Source organism: Typopeltis vanoorti, chromosome 8 (assembly GCF_054136105.1).
Source record: "Typopeltis vanoorti isolate ZY-2024b chromosome 8, IOZ_Tvanoo_1.0, whole genome shotgun sequence".
In the NCBI taxonomy this organism is placed as follows: Eukaryota; Metazoa; Arthropoda; class Arachnida; order Uropygi; family Thelyphonidae; genus Typopeltis; species Typopeltis vanoorti.
The window spans coordinates 55,278,062-55,300,056 of NC_143556.1; the positions used below are offsets into that span (position 1 = coordinate 55,278,062).

Sequence of the window (21,995 nt, forward strand, 5' to 3'; positions counted from 1 at the left end):
GAAGGACACAATTCCTCTGCCACCATTATCAATACTCCCCCTTCCTCCTGTCTTGATCATTCTATCCTTTCAGAAAATTCTACATCCTACCATTTCAAATCCTGACAGTATATCAACCTCATCCAACTAAGTTTCACTCATGTCAATTAAATTTGGGCATGCTGATCCAACCAATGCTACATACTCAGCCCCTTTATATCTGATACTCCATACATAACAATTCATAACAATTCTCCATTTTGAGGCCATCCCATCAACACAATCACTCTTTACTCTCTTTGCTAAAGTGCACTTCTCTCTTCATTCTGACCATCCCAGTTTCCCTGATCCTGACTCTGATTTCATTTATATTCTCATTATCACCACCATTTTATACTGCATTACTTTGCTCTGCTATAATCATTTCCTTCCCTTTGTATCCATCCTCTTTCTGTCCTTCCACAACTTGCTTCTCAACCTCTTTCTGACTATAAGTGGTACTAATTTTGAATGAACCCTATGCACTCTTGTTAAACAACAATCGCTTCAAATGACCAACACCCAAACCCATTCAAATGTATTCCATCAGCTTTGAACCATTCTAACTTCCCTTCAAATTCATTCCATACATTCACCACTCTCTGCCTGACACAAATCAGCCATTTTGTCATTCAGTATCATTGTTTTCCTTTTCACTACTGTCATATCTGGGCAACAAACTAACCACTTTCCCAATTACACTATTATTCTTCACTTCCTGCAACAACTTCTTCAAATCCCTTTCCACATTCTTTATCCCATTTCTTCTTTAAACGTTCTATTTCCTCCTCCATATGTTAAACTTACTCATTTTCATTAACTCTTGCCTAAGCTCTTCCATGTCACTTCTATAGACTTTGTATTTCTTAGGAAGGACCTCCCATGATGAGTCTTTCGACTCCATGGAGGCCTGAATAATAATAATAATTATTATTATTACTGTTGCAACCACTCCCATCCATTTCCTAATTATTCTGGTAACACCATTCTCATTTTTGGAATATCCTAACCTTTCATCGCACTTCTCACATACTATAATATGTTCCCTTTTATCATTCCATCTAACAATACAAAGATCTTTAACGTTTTTGAACGCATACATGAAACAATTGTTGCATCTCTGATTTGAGACCTTCCAAGCTGCTGGTGTATGCTTCTTTGTTGTCACTGCCTTCGTTTTTGTAATGTTAACGAGAATTTCCACATTAATTAAGATAAAAACTGAAGCAAACACTTTTAAAACTACAATACCACAGTACAACGATTATATGAAGTTTGGCTATCACACAAAAGCACTATTATACAAATCTACACAATATAACTTAGGGAAAAAAAAAACACTTTTCACAACACCATTCAAATACACCACTACTTCTCATTGTGACACTGCAACAACCAATTAAAATATTTATTTTAAATTGGTTGTTGCAGTCTCCTGTTTCTTTTTTTCAGGTATTCCTTGAGATATGCATTTCTCTGCACATCAGCAGATTCCATACAGTTACTCTGTACCTCGGTGACATGCTACATGGATTTCACTAGGTGGTTCTGTTGTTGGCTTTTCTTGGGACTTGTCATTCCAGATACAACACATCCATTCATCTCATTGAAGATCTACCACTTCTCTTTTTCTACGAACTTATCACTATTAGAAGGCGTTAAATAAAAAACAATGCACCAATGTTTTTTTTTTTTTTTAATGATTCTAATAAACATGGTGACAGTTTCTCAAAATCATATACTACCAATAAAATTTCATTCTACATTCATGGAAATGATTGTTATTTTAAGTAAATATGATAGAGAACCTGACTAATGATGAAATAGCCAGTAAAAGATATTAGTATCACTCTATTTACAGTAAACACTGTTAGAAGGCGACAGTGCAAATGTGCTACACCCACAATTAGGGTTAGAATGCTGTTTTAAGCAAGAATATGCAAAGCAATGAATACATACTATAATTTAATTACATTACGGTTGATAACTAACACATACCTAAAGTACTGAACTCCATTAACTTTCAGAGGGCAGAATTACTATGCAATTAAACTGCTATCCCTCCTCCTTTTTTGTCTCACTTTAATGCCACTATATAATTCTTGATGTACATGAAACAGCTATTTATGAATTAATTTTACCTAAAAATAATTTCTAATGGAAACTACACACAGGTTAATATACCTGACTTCTGAGGTGTCTGCTGGAAAGCTCCAAAACCTGTCTGAGCAACACTTCCACTGTTACTAGTAGAATTGCTAAAGTTACCACCACTAAATGATCCTGATCCCAATTTTGATCCTAAACTTGCAGCTCCCTGATTACCAAATAAGGCTAAGGGAAAGAATCAAAAATGAATAAAAAAAAAAAAAAATTAGTTTTAAAATAAAAATGCAGTACATTTTCATTATACAGTCAATTCTCAATGTAGTCTTTCATAGAAGCTAAGGGGAAAAAAGTTCATTATATTATAAGTCTTTAATGAATGATCAAAACTAGGTTGCATTAATGGATGTAGATAGTATTTTAAGACTTGAATAAGTAAATACTAAACAAAATTCTTTGTCAAAATTTCAGATTACACTACAATAGCTGAAAGACTATGCACCATTGCTGAAACTGAAAACTTTATACAACCGTCATACAAATCATTATATGTGAGAAAAAAAAAAAAATAGTATGATCTGATTTATCAAAAAGAAACAAAAAACTCATTGATGTTTCCCGAGTAACATCTGAATATAAATGATGAATATAAATGAATGGCTACAGCAACTGAAAACTATATGTAATGTTATTTCATCTTCCTCCTCTTTCTCAACAACTACTCCAGCAGAAACTATCAGGTCAGGCAGATCAAAGCTCTCTATTTCTATGTATCCTCCCACATTCTTTTTTCTAAATCTTATCTTATCTAGTCTCTCCACCATTTTTAGTGGCCTTTCTCTTGATCTTTTTTTTTTTTGCTCAATTCTCATTTTATATATTCTTCTTGGTATTCTTTCTATATTTATTCAAAATTTAGAATTTATTTTTTAAATTTTCTAAATTATACATCCAAAAACCATTTCAAGAAAAAGTTTATAAGCATTTCTTCAACACTTTCTAGTTCCAAAACATTCCTAATGACCCTATTTTGTATTCTATCTTTCCTTACTTCTGCCAATATATTCTTAAAACTTTCATTTTCATTGCTTGTATTACTCTACGTATGTCACTTTTTTTTTTTTTTTTTGTTAGTCTCCATATCTCTGCTGCATAAGTACAAAATGGCAAAAAGTAACTTCTGTTATCAAAACTTACACCTCCAGTGAGACCTCAATGTCCCAAAGTAAACTGCATACTCTGTTCCAAAAGCTTCGGCCCAATGAAATCCTCCTTAATATCTCTTGATCTAAGATTCGATCACTAGAAACTACACTTTCCAAATATTTGAAGTTTTCACTACTCTTCAAGACTTGATCATTGAGTCTGACCCCCTTCACTTATAAATTTCTCTATGACTTAAAACCATGCTTTCACTCTTCTTTCTATTAATATGCAATCCATATTAATAGCAAATTCGAGAAATGGAACATTCTGTCCAGATGTTTCATTTGTCCAATTTCTTCTTCTTTTGAGCGTGCCCCAAATTGCTGATCATTAGCCATGTTAAATGTAAACCATTATTTAATTTAATAACTATTACTTCTTTACCTATCCCTATCTTTTGTTCCCAGTGAACTATTTTCCAAATTCCCAATGTCTCTCTCCATTGTGTTTCCCTCACAGTAAAAATCAGGTCAACTGATTTTTACTGTGAGGGAAACACGATATTCTGGCAAAAAATTCATATATTTAAATGTATAATTAACACAATACTAACATTCTGTCTATCAATCTAGGAAATGGCCGCTAGAGGGACTCATGGTCTATAGTGTTTGTTGAGAGCTCCTGATAAGATAAGCGTTATTTTAGTGTTATTTTAAGTTATCATTGACAATTTTGCTGGAATATTACGTAGTTTTGTTTGCTTTTTGTATCTTAGTGTGGCTGTTTGTGTGTTTTTGGTGTTTCAATTATTAATTTGATAAAATACGATAGAAGCGTGCACATGGCTCCGGTAAGAAGGAAAATGGCGGCTAGTAATAATGGTTCGCCATCTTTGTTCAATAACGGTAACATAAAGGAGATTATTCAGTGTACTATCTGTGAAATGTATGCATTGCGGAGAGCGGTTGGAGTATGGTTAGATGATGATAATGGAGTAAATGTGTGTAGAAAATGTAAGGAAAATGAGGAATTAAAGTGTATTTCAGAATGCCAGTGTGATATTTTTGTCAAATCTCAGAATGTAGAAAATAGCAACATGGTAAGAAATTGCGAGATTGTACCAGAGAGCTGTGAGGGCATGAATGTAGAAAGAATGAATGAAGGTATTAATACACAGCAAATTAATGGTTTAATAGATAATAAAAAAGATGAGATGATGCAATGAGTGAGATCGTGCTGTTGAGCGGAGCAATACATACAGCAAAGCAACAGCTGGAGCGTATGCACAAATGTCTACCGAGTGTACCAGCCAATAAAAAAAAGTATGAAAGGAAAAATAAGAGTATGATTGTGAACATAAACAAAATGAAGGAGCGAGTGCTGTACGGAGATTCATTAGTACGAGGTGTGATAGTAGAGAATTTGACAAAATCGTACCAACCTGGTGCAACCATTAAGGACGTAAGTGAGTCTATTAGGGAACAAAAGCAAAGGGTGAAAGAAATTATAGTAGTTGCAGGTAGGAATGATTTGAAAAGAGATAAAATGGAAATGATAGAGGACCTGAATGAATTGTTTGAGGTAGCAAAAGAAAAGAGTGAGAGTTAGGAAGATTAGTCTTTTGCCACGGTATGACAGTGAAGAGTTTAGAAGGAGGGCCATAATTACAAATGACTTTATGCGTGGGTTATGCATGACGAGTGGTGTGGAATTCGTGGACGTGTGGAATGAGTTCGATGGGCGAAAGGATCTATATAAGATGGATGGTTTGCATTTGAATGGATTCGGTGTAAGGAGACTTGAAAAAGTGTTGTTGAATGAAGTGGATGTGCAGAATCAGGGAAACTAGATTTATTAAGGGGGGGGGGGGGGGGAGTAGATATGTAGACCTTAGGGAGGCAGTTGAGTGTATGAATGAGTATAATATGCCCGAGCGAATAAGGACAACAAATCAGAATGGGATAGTTAGTATAAGACATCAAAGTAGGGATGGCGCTAAAGGGGGTCTGCAATTCATGTATGCTCCTAGTATTAGGAACAAAAAGGAAGAATTTTTGGCCTTGGTTGGCACTTCCAGACCACAGGTTATTGGCATTAGTGAAACATGGCTGACTGAAGATGATATAGCTAGTGGGATTGAATGTGAGGGGGTATAATGTGTTCAGGAATGACAGGGAGAATAAAATGGGGGGGGGGGGGGGAGTATTACTGATGATAGCTGATGAGCAGCAGCCAAGGAGAATAGAAGTTGAATTGCAGGATAGAGAAAAGAGCACATTTGAGGCCATTTGGTGTGAGATTGAGGCTAGCAGAACAAAATATACAATTGGGTGCTGCTATAGACCAGGTGATGGAAAAGATGGTGGAGATAGTATGCATAAGCAAATAGAAGAAATGAGTGGAAGGAGGGTAATTATTATGGGAGATTTCAACTATGGTAGCATTGATTGGGGGGGAGGAGAGGACACACAGGAGGCAGGAATTGGGTTTTATGCGGTTATTAAGGGATAACTATCTGCGACAGCATGAAATGGAAAATACTAGGGGTCAGAGAGTGCTTGACCTAGTAATTGCATCTGAGGATTTGGCTGTAACGAATATGACTACATTGCCACCGATTGGTGAGAGTGATCATATGGTCTTGACTTGGGAGGTGGCTAAAGGTATGGAATTTATAATTAAGAAAGGGTACATGTGGAATTATTGGGCTGGTAAGTATAACAAGCTTAGGAGTTTGATTGGTTCAGTACCACACTCTTACCGAGCTTCCATGGATGACCCCTAGTCCTCGCACTACCAGTCCTATTCTCAAAAATATGTTCTGAATTGATCTTATAGAAACCCTTCAGTAATTTGAATGTCTCAATCATATCACCCCTTTTCCACCTAAACCAATTTCTGCAGCCCACAAATCTTCAACCTGTTTTCATAAGGTTCATTCCATAGTCCTGCTATTATCTTGGTCACTCATCTCTGGATCCTCTCCCCATCGAGAAGAAACCTTGGCGTCCACATCTGGGCACAGTAGCGCCCAGATATGGATGCCAGGGAACTAGATGGGGTCTTTTCAAGGCTCGATACAGAGGAACAATAACCTATTTGTCTCTGCTCGTTAAATTGTTTTTCAACAACCAAGTGATTTGATGAGCTGATTTTGTCACTTTTGCGATGTGTCCCCTAAACTTCAACTCCCTATCCACCAAACAACATTCCCAAATCCCTGGCCTCCTCAATCTCCTGGAGTACAGTTCCACCAATTTGATATACTGATGCTAATCTTTTCACCCCAAAATGCATAACCTTACATTTTTCCACATTAAATTGACATCCATTCTACTTTGCCCAGTCCTCCAAACTATCCAAATCATCCTGCAAAATTTTGACATCCTGAGCATTCACTATTGCTCTACCTAAATTTGCATCATCCACAAAAGATGCACAGTTCCTCTCAGATCCTTTCCTATATCGTTAATGAACAAGTTAAACAGTACCAGTCCAAGAACAGAACCCTGTGGCACTATCAACATCTAGCCAAGGGCTAGATGTTGATAGTGCATGGGAGGTAGTTAAGAAGATTTTGCAGGAGACAATAGCTGACTGTATACTAGAGTCCGAATAATAAATCAAGTAGGGGTTAAATGGATGAATAACACCATTAAGCTTGAGCTGAAAAAAAAAAAGAAACAACTGTGGAGGGAATTTAAGGAGAAAGGTGACCTGCAGGCACATGAACGGTATAAATTCCAGGCCAGAAGGGTAACAAGTGTGGTAAGAAAAGCAAAAGCAGATTATGAAAGAACATTAGCCATGCAGGCTAAAGAGAATCCCAAGCAGTTTTTTCGATATGTTGCAAGTAAAAGAAAAAATGTATACGGCAGATTGATTTTAAAGAATGCTGATGGTAGGGAGGTAACCGAATCAGTTGATATAGTAGAATTACTGAGTGAGCACTCTGCAAGAGTATATCATCCATGTGGTGACATTGCAGAAATGGAAGAACAAATAGCTTATACAGGAATTGTGGTGAATGAAGTGGAGGTGAACAGTCTATTACAAAACCTCAAAGTCAACTCATCTGCGGGATTGGATAGTATACCAGCTCGTGTCGTACGAGAAGCGGCTAAAGAATTGTCAGTTCCTTTGACCATTTTGTTTAATTTGAGTCTCGGGTCTGGGTTAGTCCCAAGGGGGTGGAAAGAGGGGGAAATAGTTCCACTGCATAAAGGAGGTTCCAAGACTGTTGTTGAAAATTACCGGCCGATCAGCATATCAGGAATTGTTGTCAAGGTCTTGGAGAAAATAGTCAAGAGAAAAATACAAGATTGGATAGATGAAAATGGGATACTTTATGGGGGACAGCATGGTTTTGTGAAGGGTAGATCATGCCTCAGTAACTTGCTCACGTTCTATAACACAGTGACAGCTGAACTGGATAAGGGTAACAGGTTTACAGCGATTCTACTGGACCTTGCTAAAGCCTTTGATAGGATACCACATAGAATTCTAATCAGTAAACTGCAGCATATGAGAATGGATATAGGGTTAGTGAGATGGATAGGAGGATGGTTGATGGAGAGATATCAGAGAGTGGTTTATTCAGGAGTAGAATCCAAAAGACGGCCTGTGACTAGCAGTGTGCCACAGGGTTCTGTTCTTGGACTGCTACTGTTTAACTTGTTCATTAACGATATAGGAAAGGATCTGAGAGGAATTGTGCATCTTTTGTGGATGATGCAAATTTAGGTAGAGCAATAGTGAATGCTCAGGATGTCAAAATTTTGCAGGATGATTTGGATAGTTTGGAGGACTGGGCAAAGGAGAATGGATGTCAATTTAATGTGGAAAAATGTAAGGTTATGCATTTTGGGGTGAAAAGATTAGCATCAGTATATCACATTGGTGGAGCTGTACTCCAGGAGATTGAGGAGGACAGGGATTTGGGAGTGTTTGGTGGATAGGGAGTTGAAGTTTAGGGGACACATCGCAAAAGTGACAAAATCAGCTCATCAAATCACTTGGTTGCTGAAAAACAATTTAACGAGCAGAGACAAACAGGTTATTGTTCCCGTATTGAGCCTTGAAAATACCCCATCTAGTTCCCTGGCATCCATATCTGGGCGCTACTGTGCCCAGATGTGGATGCCAAGGTTTCTTCTCGATGGGGAGAGGATCCAGAGATGAGTGACCAAGATAATAGCAGGACTATGGAATGAATCTTATGAGAACAGGTTGAAGATTTGTGGGCTACAGAAATTGGTTTAGGTGGAAAAGGGGTGATATGATTGAGACATTCAAATTACTGAAGGGTTTCTATAAGATCAATTCAGAACATATTTTTGAGAATAGGACTGGTAGTGGGAGGACTAGGGGTCATCCATGGAAGCTTGGTAAGAGTGTGGTTAGCAGGGGTGTTAGAGCTAGGTTTTTTACTTGGAGAGTGGTATATGAGTGGAATAAGCTGCCAGAATCTGTTGTGGGTGCCACGACAGTAAATGAGTTCAAGGAGAAGTATGATAGATACTGTGTGAATGTTGAATAGTTGTTCTTGATATGATGTTGGGCCTCCCTCGATGAGTCTGAGGACTCCTTGGAGCTGCCCGTAATAATAATAATAATAAAACTTACTGTAACAATACTGTATAAAATACAGAAAAACAATCTTGCAATAAAGAAGTTATCAACATTTTAACATATTATAAAACATAAATAGTCCAAGTTAAAAGCTGAATTCCTGTAAGTTTAAAATTATCAAGCCTAATAGAATATATAACTTCTGAGAATTGAAAAATGAGGGAGGTTCCTTTTCAAAAGTAATTCACTTTAAACATTTCATTAAGAATTTTAATTTTACCTAAACAGAAGAGAAATCAGTTGTCTACTAAACTTCACAAGGTAGAATGGGAACAGCTTAAATCTATTATTTTTATTTGCTAAGCATAAAATCTTAAAACTTGGTAGACTTGAAAGGTCTCCAAAACAGTAGAGTAATTGGAAATATTTCAATAAAAAAATGTTCAAGTTCTTATTTTATTTTTGTTTAGTTGGAAAACACCCATTACAATCTACATCAAAATAAATCCCAAAGAACATCTAAAACAAAAAGACACTGTATTTCCATAGCTGTTGCTATTATTCATGCTGAAGTTTCTGGAACAGAAAACTATGTAGACATGGAATGAAAATAAATAATTTACTAACTAAAATTTACAAGCTGACATTATCAGAGGCAATTTAACACTACACCCATACATGGAGGGGGGGGGGGAGAGAGAGAGAGAGAGAGAGAGAGAGATACAGTGGTGCTCTTTGTGATTTCCTGTTGTTAATACTGATGGGAAGATAGGATGGTGTGCCAACATCTTTGTAAAATCATACCATCTGTTCTCTTAATCGGGCTGTATTGAATATGTGCCACTTCCAGGAATAGTCTCTCCAATTTAAATTGGGATTTGTGAAATAGCCTGGCTTTCTTTCATCTTATGAAGTGGTCTTTCTCTAAGGTAGAGGTACCAGTTCTACAGAATTTGATTAACTGTAACATAACGGATGGTATGATTTCTCATAGATTTTGACACATCACCCTATCAACCCAACAGTACTAACAACAGGGGATAACAATGCAGAGCACCACTGTTATTCTCCATGCATGAGACTGTCCTTGTTCTACAAATCATCTTGGTTTGTGTCTTCAATGAGTGTGTAGTGTTAAAGTACCTCTAAAAATGCTAGTGACAACTTGTAAATAATAAATGTTTCTATCATATCCCCTCTTTTTTTTTGCCTATCAATAAACTTCTGCAGTTCACACACCCTCAGTCTATCCTCATAGGAACCATTTCACAGACTACTCACCATCTTGCCTGCTCATCTCTGAATCCTCTCCACCACTTCATCATCTCCAAGAAACCCACAAGACCAGACTACAGCACAGCAATCCATTTTTGGATATATCAGGGTTTTATAAAGAGGAAATAACTTCCTTATCTCTACTTGTTAGTTTTTCAATAGCCAAGTAATCGTATGAGCAATCTTAGCAATATGTCCTCTAAACTTCAACTCTCTGTCTACCACCATTCCTAAATCTCTAATTTTGTCTATTTACTGGAGTTCTATCAATGTGGTACACAGCTTGTAATCTATTTATCCCATAGTGCATAACTTTACATTTCTCCACATTAAACTGTCACCCATTATCTTTTGCCATACTGACAGCCTATTTAAATCATCATGCGAGCTCTCCACATTGCATTGATTCATTAGTACTCTACTTAATTTTGCACCATAAGCAAATAACTGAATATTTCCTTTTGGGTTATTTCCTATATCATTTATGTACAAATTAAACAGTAGTGATCCTAGCACTGAACCTTGCAGCACACCACTAGTCATCAGTTTTCACCTGAATTTTGGTCCTCTGTATACTACTTTCTGAGATCTGTCCAGAAGCCAACACTTATCCAGTGTCATTTCCATTTGTACTAATTTGCATAAAAGAGTTCCATGTTGTACTCAGTCAAATGACTTTGCAAAATCCAACAGAATCATGGTGTAGCCATTTCTCTATCCAACTCAGCTGTCTATTATAAAAAAGTTAGTAAATTATTAAGGAATGATCAACCCTTCACAAAGCCATATTGTCCCTCAGAGAATATCATATTCTTAATCTACGCGTTCCTGAATTTTCTTTTTGAACAAATTTTTCCAGTAGTTTTATCACCTCTCTTGAGATACTCTTTGGTCTATAATTTACTACTGCAGTCTTAGAACCTCCCTTACACAAGGGAATTCTTTTGTCCTCTTTCCACTCCCTTGGAACTATACCAGAGCAGAGACCTAAATTAAAGAGTCTAGTCAGAGGCATTGCAGGTTCCCTTGCGTATTCCCACAAAACATTAGATGATCTAATCTCACAGCTCTCTTTATATTTAGATTCTACAATATCCTAAGAACCTAAAATTCATCCGCCTATGTTCCCACACAAGTCTGTCACATATGTTGCAGCATTAATCTCACTTGTATGATATACTCTTTCAAAGTGGTCACTCAGTAACTCAACTATTTTATCTACTTCTGACACCTCGAGACCATCAGCACTCATGAAGATTATTCTTCCACTTACTTCCACATAACAAAAGAACTCTTCGGGATTATCTTTAGCTTTCTTGACTAATTTTTTACTCCTTATACACCCACCTCAGCATTTTCTTTTTCACAAGCTGATGCTTAATGATATTATTGATTTATCTAACTCCTATCGAAATAACCCTCCTTACTTCAGTTAAACAATTTAATATAGCTTCTACTAGATGTCCTTTAACTATCTCGCAAGCACTACTAACATCCTTCATATGTAGGGTTTTTATGCCATTGCACAGCTTCAAGCTTCCTCCTAAGATTGTCATAACCACCTGCCACATATACCTGTTCTTGACAGAATATTCCTCACGTTTTACAATCTCCCAAGTCAAGGCCACATGGTTCATTTCCCTAGTCCGAGGAAATGTGGCCATCTTATTTATGAATAGATATCTTTTGACCATATGACCAGATCTAATACTCTTGTACCCTGAGTCCTCTCCATCACATGCTACTTCAAATAATTCCCTCTCAGCAGGCGTATAAATTGTATTTCATTCCTGCCATGTCATCTCTCTTCCTTCCAATTTATATCTCCATAGCTGATGTCCTCCATAAAAATCACTCGACCTGAACTCATTTGTACTTATTTACTGATGCATGTGTTCCAAATCATCCCTGGAACTCTTGGCCTATACCAGCAATTAACCATATATTTGGTCTTACTGGCCTTGATCTCACACCAAACTGCTTCAAATTAATAACCACCCTCCCACCTATCTCCTATTTTTTTTGGCTGCAATTCATCTGCTATCATCAGCAGTATCCCCCCAACCCTATCTTCCATGAAAACACTAAACCCTTCACGTTCCATCCCTGTAACATCATCTGTTGTTAGCCAAGTCTCATGCTGACAACTTTTGACAAGGTTGTACTAAGTATTGTCAAAAACCATTCCCTCTTGTTCCTAATAATAATATTTAGTACATAGAAACTACAGCATCCCTTTAGGCCTCCAACCACCTTTACATCTTGAACTGACTACTACATTCAATACTTTTGCTTGAGAGACTAGATTCCTACTTGCTGATCATTCTCACAGTCACATGCCTCATGGGTGCCTTCACACATATTCACCTGCATCTACCCTAATTCATTAAGTTTTCCCAAATTTGCACTTCAGTATGAACAAAGCTTTCTCTAAACAAAATATAAGACCATCAGTTTAATACACATATGTACAAGAGCATCGACTAGTTTCACTAGCATACTGTCTAGCTTTGTCAAGAGTAAAAACGTGAAAGAAAATAATAAATGCAAAAAAAAAAAAAAAAAGAAAGAACACAGTAACCAAATTTTACAGCTCACGTGACAATGTATGCATGAAGCGAGATGCTTCAGTCATTATTGTGAATATGCGTTACATAGTTTTTTGGCGTACTGTAGTTCCGCTATACTTAATGAATTAATTAGATTTTTCCATGTATCTTTCAATACTGCTCCTTCATTTCCTCGTTAAGGTTATTACCTGTTCGTAGGACTACTGCTGCTTCTTTGAAAATTTGGCATCTGTAATCATCCTCCATATATGGCATTGAGCTGTTTTCCCAATCTGTTACGTGGTTAGAAGTTGAGAAGTGATGCACCAAACCTGAAGTATCTGACCTGTTGTGATTTACATCTCCAACAAGTTCTTTCTGTCTAATTTCCAGGCTTCTTCAAGTTTGGCCTATGTAGGGAAGTCCACAAGTGTATGGTATTCTATAAACCCCTGCATATTTGAAAAAAGGAATGCTGTCTTGAGGGGATCTTAAAAACTATCTAATGGTTGCAGTCGGTCTAAACACAACTCTGATGTTGTGAGGCTTCAACATTCTAGCAGTTTTAGTGGAGACTGAACCAACATAGGGGATGACAATGGATGAAATGTACTGAGTAGCTATCCTTTGTTGTTGCAGATTATTTTTATAAAGCAATTTGTTGATTATTTTTAGAGGATACCCATTTTGAGAAAGCGATTTCGATATTTGAGAAAGTTCTGTACGTACATCTTGTTCGTCTGTGACTATGTTTTGGGCTCTATTTCATAACATATGGATGATGCTGTATTTTTGTGTATGATGATGATTGGAAGTAAAATGCAGATACTGTCCAGTATCTGTTGGTTTTCTATATATATAGTAAGTTTAATATTATCATTCTCTTGTCTTTTGACCAGTATATCTAAAAAAGGAAGTTGTTGATTGCTTTCTTTAATTTTTAATTCATTAAGTATAGCAGAACTACAGTATGCCAAAAACTATGTAACGCGTATTCACAATAATGACTGAAGCATCTCGCTTGATGCATAGATTGTCACGCGAGCTGTCAAATTTGGTTGCCTAACCATTGTTAACGGTTTACTGTATTCTTTCTTTTTTTGCATTTATTATTTTCTTTCACCTTTTTAGTCTTGACAAAGCTAGACAGTATGCTAGTGAAACTAGTCTATGTTCTTTTATATATATGTATTAAACTGATGGTCTTATAATCAGAATAAGTTTTTTTTTGTTTATTTCAGTATATAAAGATCAAATATGACTAGTCTAAAAGCTCTCTCTAGACATCTAACACTAAAACCATTTAAATGCAGTTCATCAACATTATACAAATCCTTCTTTTTATCAAATAGCAGATGATAGATCCACAAAGCCTACATCATTCAATCTACTTAACCTGTATACTGATTTGTTTACTATCAATACCCTCCTTCTCAGTTCGCCTCTATCCTAGTGTGGCAAAAGACATACAATCTTCACACTCCAGTTCCTCGTTTTTGCTTTGTCTAACAACTCCTTCACATCCTCCAACCTTGCAGACTTCTCACCTCGCAGATCATTTGTGCCAATCAAGACAATTAGTTCTTCCACCTTACCTTTTTTGCATCTGGATAGCATGACTATCATGAATTTCTGCAGCAGAGAAACACTATTTTGTTAGACTTTCATTAAGTATTCCTGTGATCACAGAGTCCCCATACATAATTTTCTCCTTACCTTGTTTTTCTCATTTGTTCACATGATCTCGATTTTTTACCTCAAATCACCTGCTTCTTTTTCTTCTCATCCCTGCTGATCACTTGCCTCTTCTGCAAATTTTCAATTTTGCCCTTTGTTCTATGAAGGATAACATGTACGTGCTATTTCCTTATTTAAATCTAATTTGTTCTCCTGTGTTTCCATTGCTGCACTTTCAATATTAATTCCAAGCAAATGATAGTAGAGTAGATAATATCAATAGTAAAATGGACAATTAACATTGTTAACATTGTCCATTTTACTGTTGATACTATCTACTCTACTGTCATTTGCTTCGTGTTTGTAACCTAAGTGGCACTCTCTGTTGAAACAATTAACACACAAACATTCGCCTGTTTCACTCTCCTTCCATAAATCCTTTAATTGTCATGACAATTACATCGCACACACACTGCACTGTACAAAATCATGGAAACTCAAATCACCTAACAATGACGTCTTTACCGCCATTGGCACCATACTGACAATATCACACTAAAAAATGAAACAAAAATAAAAATACAATGTTTACCAACAAACAAAATATAACTCAGTAAATCACAAACCTGTGTAAAACAAAATCTACAATGAGTTAACCTAATATTATTAACTGAAACATGAAAAAATGACTTATCTTTCGGCAGTAATAATAACAACACAACACTCACCATGCATCACTTTCCAATCATTTTTAAGTGGTAGATAGTACTATTTATATCCTATCACAGAGAATTATCATGAAGCTTAGCATCACCTGATGTCACAAAAACAAGAAAACTTTATATAAATTTTAAATATTCAGTGTTGATTGTGGGGGTAGCAAAGCCTCAATTTATAAATCAACAGGCTGAGCACTGGAAGTGCACATACTATGTGTAAATGCAGTTGTCTTAGCTTCATCAATTGTACTCATCAAATGAAGCTTATACTAATCTAATAGTAATTCACAATGCCCATCCCACTTCCCTTCCCCTTAAAATTTAAAGCCTCATTCACAAACAATGAACTCACTTTTTAAGACCATCTATTTTGCTGCATTTTCCTCATCTCCAGGAAGCTGGGCTTCCTGGAGATGAGGAAAATGGATGAAGATCTTAAAAAAAAGGAACAGAAACTTCTGCCTTACTTATCAGTGTACTTTGTAACATCAACATCAAAAAAGCCTTTAAACTATTTTGCTCACATGTCATCAAAACTTCAACCATTTGTCTACTATCATCAGTTTTTTGCAGTGACACCAGCAATGTAATACACAGCTTGCAATTACTGCACTCAAACCAAAATATATAATCTGTCACTTTCAACAATGAACTTGCAAATATAATCCTTTGCCCACAATATCAATCTACATCCACTTCATTTACTAGTCTTCTCCAGCTGAGGACCATCAGCAACACCTAGATATTCAGCTTAAAATCATCTGCAATATGGTTAGATACAAATTAAAGCAGCAGTTCAAACAGAATACTACACTGTTCATCTGCACTCTTAGATTCTGCTCCACCATATAATTAGTCTAGCCATAAATACTGTTATAACTTGAAAACAGCAAAAAGCTTCCATCTCCCAGTAAATCATTTATAGCTTTCAGCACATGCAAACTACATGAATAGCATGCATATAGCAGCACTCAATGTTTGAAATATCCACCTTTTGCCTTCATGCATGCCTGAAGTCTGTGAGGCTACATATCAATGGAAATGCTGCCACTGCTGAGGTGCTGTTTCTTGCAGGCTACTCTCTTAAGCTCTGATCACAATTTGAAGTCCAACAGAGTCAGATAGGGACTTCCAGATGCCAAACAGATGGTGATATGTGGTCAGGAACATTCACCTCCATCCACTGTTGTGTGGTCCTCGCCTTGTGTGAAGAGGCTGAGTCATGTTAGAAGGTCCAGTGTCTTGATACATTTTGGTGGAGGTTTTGATCCCTTCTCCCAGACATGCAACTTGGATAGCCCCCCATACATCACCTCCTACCAAATCATTACTGATGCAGGGTGATGACCTTTCTGAATCTTTGGTGCTATGGCATGTGCTGTGCAAACATCTTGGGAATATACTTGATTGTTTTGGCTGCAAGAGACTCTTCAATGATAATCTTCTTATCTGTGAAAAGGATATCTCTGTGTCTATTCACATTTGATTTTATCACCCTCTGCCACATAAGTTGTAGCGTTAGGAAGTAGTGGAATGATAATAGGCTCTCACCATAGGTCATCAGTTAGTTAATGTGGCACCATTGTTTGTGAAATGTTCATCTCCCACAATAGCACTTCCTGCATTCTCACAAGATTATGGCAAAGGTGTGCCCTCACAAGTTTTGCTTATGAGGGCTGTGACGTCCTCACTACGTGCTTGACCACACTGCATCCTAATACAAGTGTAGTCAGCCTGTTCTTTGGCAGTCAGATATGTCTTCTGAATCATTATATTGTTTATCAGTCTGAAACACAAACAACTTACCAATCCCAAGTGTTTTTGGCATGTTGAAAATAACAGGTGACTGCATTTCACTCACCTGTACAGCTAGACAACTCTCTCTCTCTCTACTGATAAACATGCAAATGTTGGCTGTGCACAGTGCTGCTAAAAGAACCAGGCTCACACAATTCTGTGGGCAGCATGGGGTGTGCAGAAATTTTAACAGTATTTATGACAAAACTGTGTACAACCATTTCTTACAGCACTATTTATTGAACACTAGAAGCAGCATAAAATAACATTTTTAGTCCCGAAGCAGATTTGAAAAAAAGAAAGTTTTATCTTCAACAGATGTTAAATGGACATCTGTTAACTTTTGTTAAATGTTAACTGCTTGCTGTTCAAGCTGTCTAAGGGGATAGTATCTCCACTATCAAAAAGGTTTTAGAGTTTGAATCTCAGTGATGCATGGATATATTTTTGAAAGTTTGGATGAGTTCACTAATCTAATTAATGGAAACTGAAATGGCTTAAGAAGTACTCCTGTTTGATCTCTTGAGTAGGATTCCTAATTTATCTAATCTTTAATTTGTGCATGGTACTAATCATATGATAGATTTACATTTTATGGGTAAGATGCACATTAAAAAATGTCATTATAGAAGGCTACGAGTTTAATATGAGTGTGAGGCTATAAGGAATATATATGACATATGTTTCTGGTGATTATATTCTCTCTCTCTCACTCTTTTTCTTCCTCTTTTTTTTTTTTTTTGGAAAGGGAGGACAGAGAGACCTTTAGACTCAGCATTTTTTGAGGAACATAATTTATTTCTAGGCAGTTAGCCAGCTAACTGCCTAGAAATAAATTGGCTCACAGTTAGAAATAAAAAAAAAAAAAAAAGAAAAAACGCGATAAGCGATCAAAGTAATTGAATATTGTGATCTGTAGCTATCTGCATGATTTATTTTCCTTTCTTTCCCCTTCTTATGCAAAACTGTCAAGACACATATTTGGCTCTAATTATTCTTGTAAGTAATCTGCCCTAGTTGGTAATGATTAATGTATCCACTCTCCAACAAAAAGGCTGCTGGTTTAAATCCTTCTATCGACATGGATGTCTATGAATGTCTTTAGATGGGAGACAATTTCACTGTCTCTATTATTAGAAGTCTGAAGTTGATGGAAAGGTTCAATGTATGATCTCTAATGCAGGGTTTCTGGCCTATGTAAAAAATAAATAAAAAATACAAAATAATATATATAAAATCAATAAAAATGGGAAAAAAAATCCTTAATTCACCTACAATATGAATGTACCCGAGGTTTACAAATAAACCTTTGGGGGGGGGGGGGGGGGGGACAAAAAATTAATACATTGCTTGACTTCTGCCATGATTCTTGATTACTAAGAATAATGTGTTTATATACAGGAAATAAAAAATTTAATGAATTATACTATAAATAATTAGAATTAAGCACTTACAATTTGTTTGTGTATTGTTTCCAAATGTTGATGAAGTGCCAAACACATTTTTCCCAGCATTTTCTGCACTTGGTTTTCCACCAAGGCCAGAAAAAAATCCAGATCCTTGATTGAAAGGACTACTGCTGCTTGAAGTTGATGTTGCTTGACCAAATGGAGAACTATTGGATTAATAGTCACAAATTAAAAATTATTTATAAAAATAAAGCATTTTAAAAGATTTTGTTTGAAATTAAAACTTATCCACATATTACAGCAAAACAGGTAAATTATTTGTACAAATGAAACATCAAAAATTAAATGTATACAAACCTGATAAACTTCAGTATGTCTGTATTGGTATTACACTACTTTAAAGATGGAATCTTCAAAGCATGTACTGCTATCTTTATTAATGTTTTGAAGGTTCCATCAGTGGCAGCAAGTACCACTCAAACTTACTTGCTTCCACACAGGAAACCAGTATGTTTTTTCTTTCCCAGAAAATCAGAATTCTGTCTGTTTTAATGAATTCAAAAATCCTATGAATGGAAGGAATTCACATGATGAATAAAGCTGCATACCAAGAAACCCAAAAATTCTGGGAAATTTTAATTTTATAACCAAGTTGAAAACTCATCTTAGTAATGGAATTATTATTATTATATTTTTAAAAGAAACTATTGTAAAAATTTTGATCGACTCTTTAAATATTTTAAGAGAAAATTTGATGTGATAATAGGTTAAAGTTTAAAATTATTTTTTTTAATGAAGTTTTTTATTTTTAATTTTTAAATGCATTTACTTAATTATAATTAAAGGATGGATAAGTATAAGATCGACATAATAGGGTTGACTGAAACAAAAACAACAAAAACTGGTGAGATCTTTCTGAGCAATAAATATAAAATGTTATTTTCAGGCAATGAAAAGAAGGAAAAGGAAAAGAAGGAGCAGTCATAGTATTCAACACTAAATACGAGGCTAATATTGAAAGGCAGGCGATATCAAGTAGAGTGATGTCAGATATCAGAATGGGGAACTGGACAATGAGATTTACTTGGGCCTATTGTCCCACAGAAAGTTCAACTAAGGTAGAAGTGGAGGAATTTTTTGAGGCTTTAGAGAAAGCAACTGACACAATAAAAAATGAAAGTTGGTCCTTGTTGGGGATCTAAATAGCAGAGTATGAAATGATTGTCAGACATAGAAAATTATTTTGGGAAAATTCAGAGAAAAGAGCAAAGCTAATAATAATGGCAAATACTTGTTAGATTTCTGCTCAGGACATGGACTGCTTAGTTGGAATATGGTGGACTAACACCACGTTCCAACATAAAAATGCGCACATATTCACATGTAGAGAAGACACAAGGAATAAGAAAAGTCTCATTGAACTATGTTATTGTTGATAGTTATGTTTTCTCTCTTTGTGTCTAGAGTGTATGGAGGATTTGAAATTGGAAATGATCACCATTTAGTCTTGAGCAGGATGAAATTGAATTTCATATTGAAAAGAAGAACATGCAAGAAACTTTTAATGCGAATAAAAGTTGAGCAGCTCTCAGATGTGAACTGTAGACTAAAATTTACAAACATTATTCAAGAAAAAATGAAAGAGTTTAACAACAGGAATCAAACCTTGGAGATTCAGTGGCAAGCTCTGAAGAAAACATTGATTGATTCAGCCAGAGAGGCAAGAGGCATGTGGTGAATCAGAATAGAATCAGAACTCCATGGCGGACACAGGACGTTAAAGAAGAAGTGAAGGAAAAGAAAGCATATATGTTCCTGGCAAATAAATCAGCTTGTGCTCTTAAAGAATACAGAGACAAATGTAAGGAAGCTACACACTGTGTAAAACTAGCTAAACAAAAGTCATGGGAAGACTTTGGTAAGAACATAGAAAATAAATATCAAGAAGGTGGTAAGATATTCTGGAGGTTGTTGAAGAAGCTTAGAAATGGAGGAAAGAGTACTGTAAAAGGAGTTAGAGATGATAAAGGTGACATGAAAACAAGAGGAAAAAAGACATCATTGAAGTATGGAGTAATTATTTCGAAAAAAGGTGATGACAGCACAGTGGTAAAAAACACTGACCAGGCATGCAGTCAGGAGTACATATCAATACTTGAAGTAGAAAAAGCCATCAAAGGATTGAAATGTGGAAAGGCAGCAGGAGTAGATGCTATTTAACCAGAAATGCTCAAGTATGGAGGTATAAAAGTCTTACAGTGGCTGCACTGTACAGTTCAGAAGGCCTGGACAGAGGGATGAATTCCTGATGATTGGAGTAGAGCTCCCATAGTACCAATATAAAAAAAAAAGGGAAATAAAACTGAATGTGAGAATTACAGAGGTATTTCTCTACTGAGTGTTCCTGGTAAGATTTATGCCAGTATACTTGAGAAGGATTGTGGTAGAGAAGTTTGGTGAAGAACAAGCTGGATTCAGGCCAAATACAGGTTGTCAAGATCAGATTTTCACTTTATGACAAATAGCTGAGAAGTCATGGGAATATAGCATAGATCTGCATTTGAGTTTTGTAGATCTGGAGAAAACATATGACAAGGTGCCAAGAGAAAAGCAATTCAATACACTACAGTTATATGGTGTCAATGGAAAATTATATCAAGCAATACTTAGTCTTTTATTTCAGTTATAAGTCAGCAGTTAGAATTGAAAGAAGTACAGGAAGGTGTTTTAATGTTAAATCTGGTGTCAGGCAGGGATGTACATTATCCCCTCTGTTATTCATTATCTATATGGATCACATTATGAAGGAAAGTGGTATTAAACCTGATATTAAAATTGGAGATGTTAATGTCAGCTCTTTGCTTTATGCGGACGATGTTATACTTCTAAATAAATCCACTGCAAGTCTGCAAGATTCCCTGACTAAATTGAATAGCTATTGTAATAGATATGGTATGAAGGTCAGCAATAACAAGATAAAGACAATAAAAATAGCCAAAAGCATTGAAAATACCAAATAAAAACAATGTAAACCCACAGAACAAGTAAAACCGTTCAGCTATTTAGGCATGATTTTTAGTGAAGATGGTAAATTAAATATGGAAATAGACAACAGAATCAACAAAGCTGGTATGGTAGGAAGCCAACTGAATAAATTTATATGGAATAAGAGAGAAATTAATCAAAACACTAAAATAGCTGTATACAAGGCAGTGTTCGAACCAATTTTAACTTATAAATCTGAGAGCTGGGTTAGAAGTAAAACACTTGACCAATGACTAGAGACCACAGATATGAGAGTCCTGAGAAAGATTAGATGGCATCAATGGCAATATCATATTAAAAATAAGGATATTAGAGAAGAACTTGGCATTGTTAGCATCAATGTCAGTATCCTCTGCTAACATGGATGCTAACAATGCTCATCATCCTCTGCCGATCTTTGTAATCTAATCTGCTGTAATCTGCTAATCTCAGGTGGTATGATCACTTAAACAGAATGGGAGAGGCAAGATTAGCAAAACAAGTGTTCTCTCTGCTAGGTTGGCACATAAAAGACCCAGAGGAAGACCAAGATATAGGTGGACTGATACAGTAAAAAGTTCCTTAGAAGAAAGAAAATATAAGATCTGACAATGTTGGAGCCTTGACAGGTATTGATTTGGAGGAAAATTATAGGTAGGAAGTTAGTAATGATGTAAATTTTTCATGTAGCACTATCATATCCT

General features: G+C 36.0%; 1 protein-coding gene across 7 annotated transcripts in view; it reads right to left on the minus strand.

The window, feature by feature from the left end:
* LOC150104005 (uncharacterized) overlaps window positions 1–21,995 on the minus strand; it is a 534,288-nt gene that overhangs the window by 71,861 nt on the left and 440,432 nt on the right. For 6 of the 7 annotated variants that reach the window (XM_090397238.1, XM_090397241.1, XM_090397240.1 and 3 more), the window contains 2 exons: window positions 18,313–18,473; window positions 2,203–2,352 (listed from right to left, as the gene is read on the minus strand). In XM_090397238.1, coding sequence (XP_090253364.1) covers window positions 2,203–2,352; window positions 18,313–18,473 — 311 coding nt within the window. The remainder of the gene's footprint in view (window positions 1–2,202; window positions 2,353–18,312; window positions 18,474–21,995) is intronic. The other variant, XM_090397243.1, reaches the window with a different exon arrangement.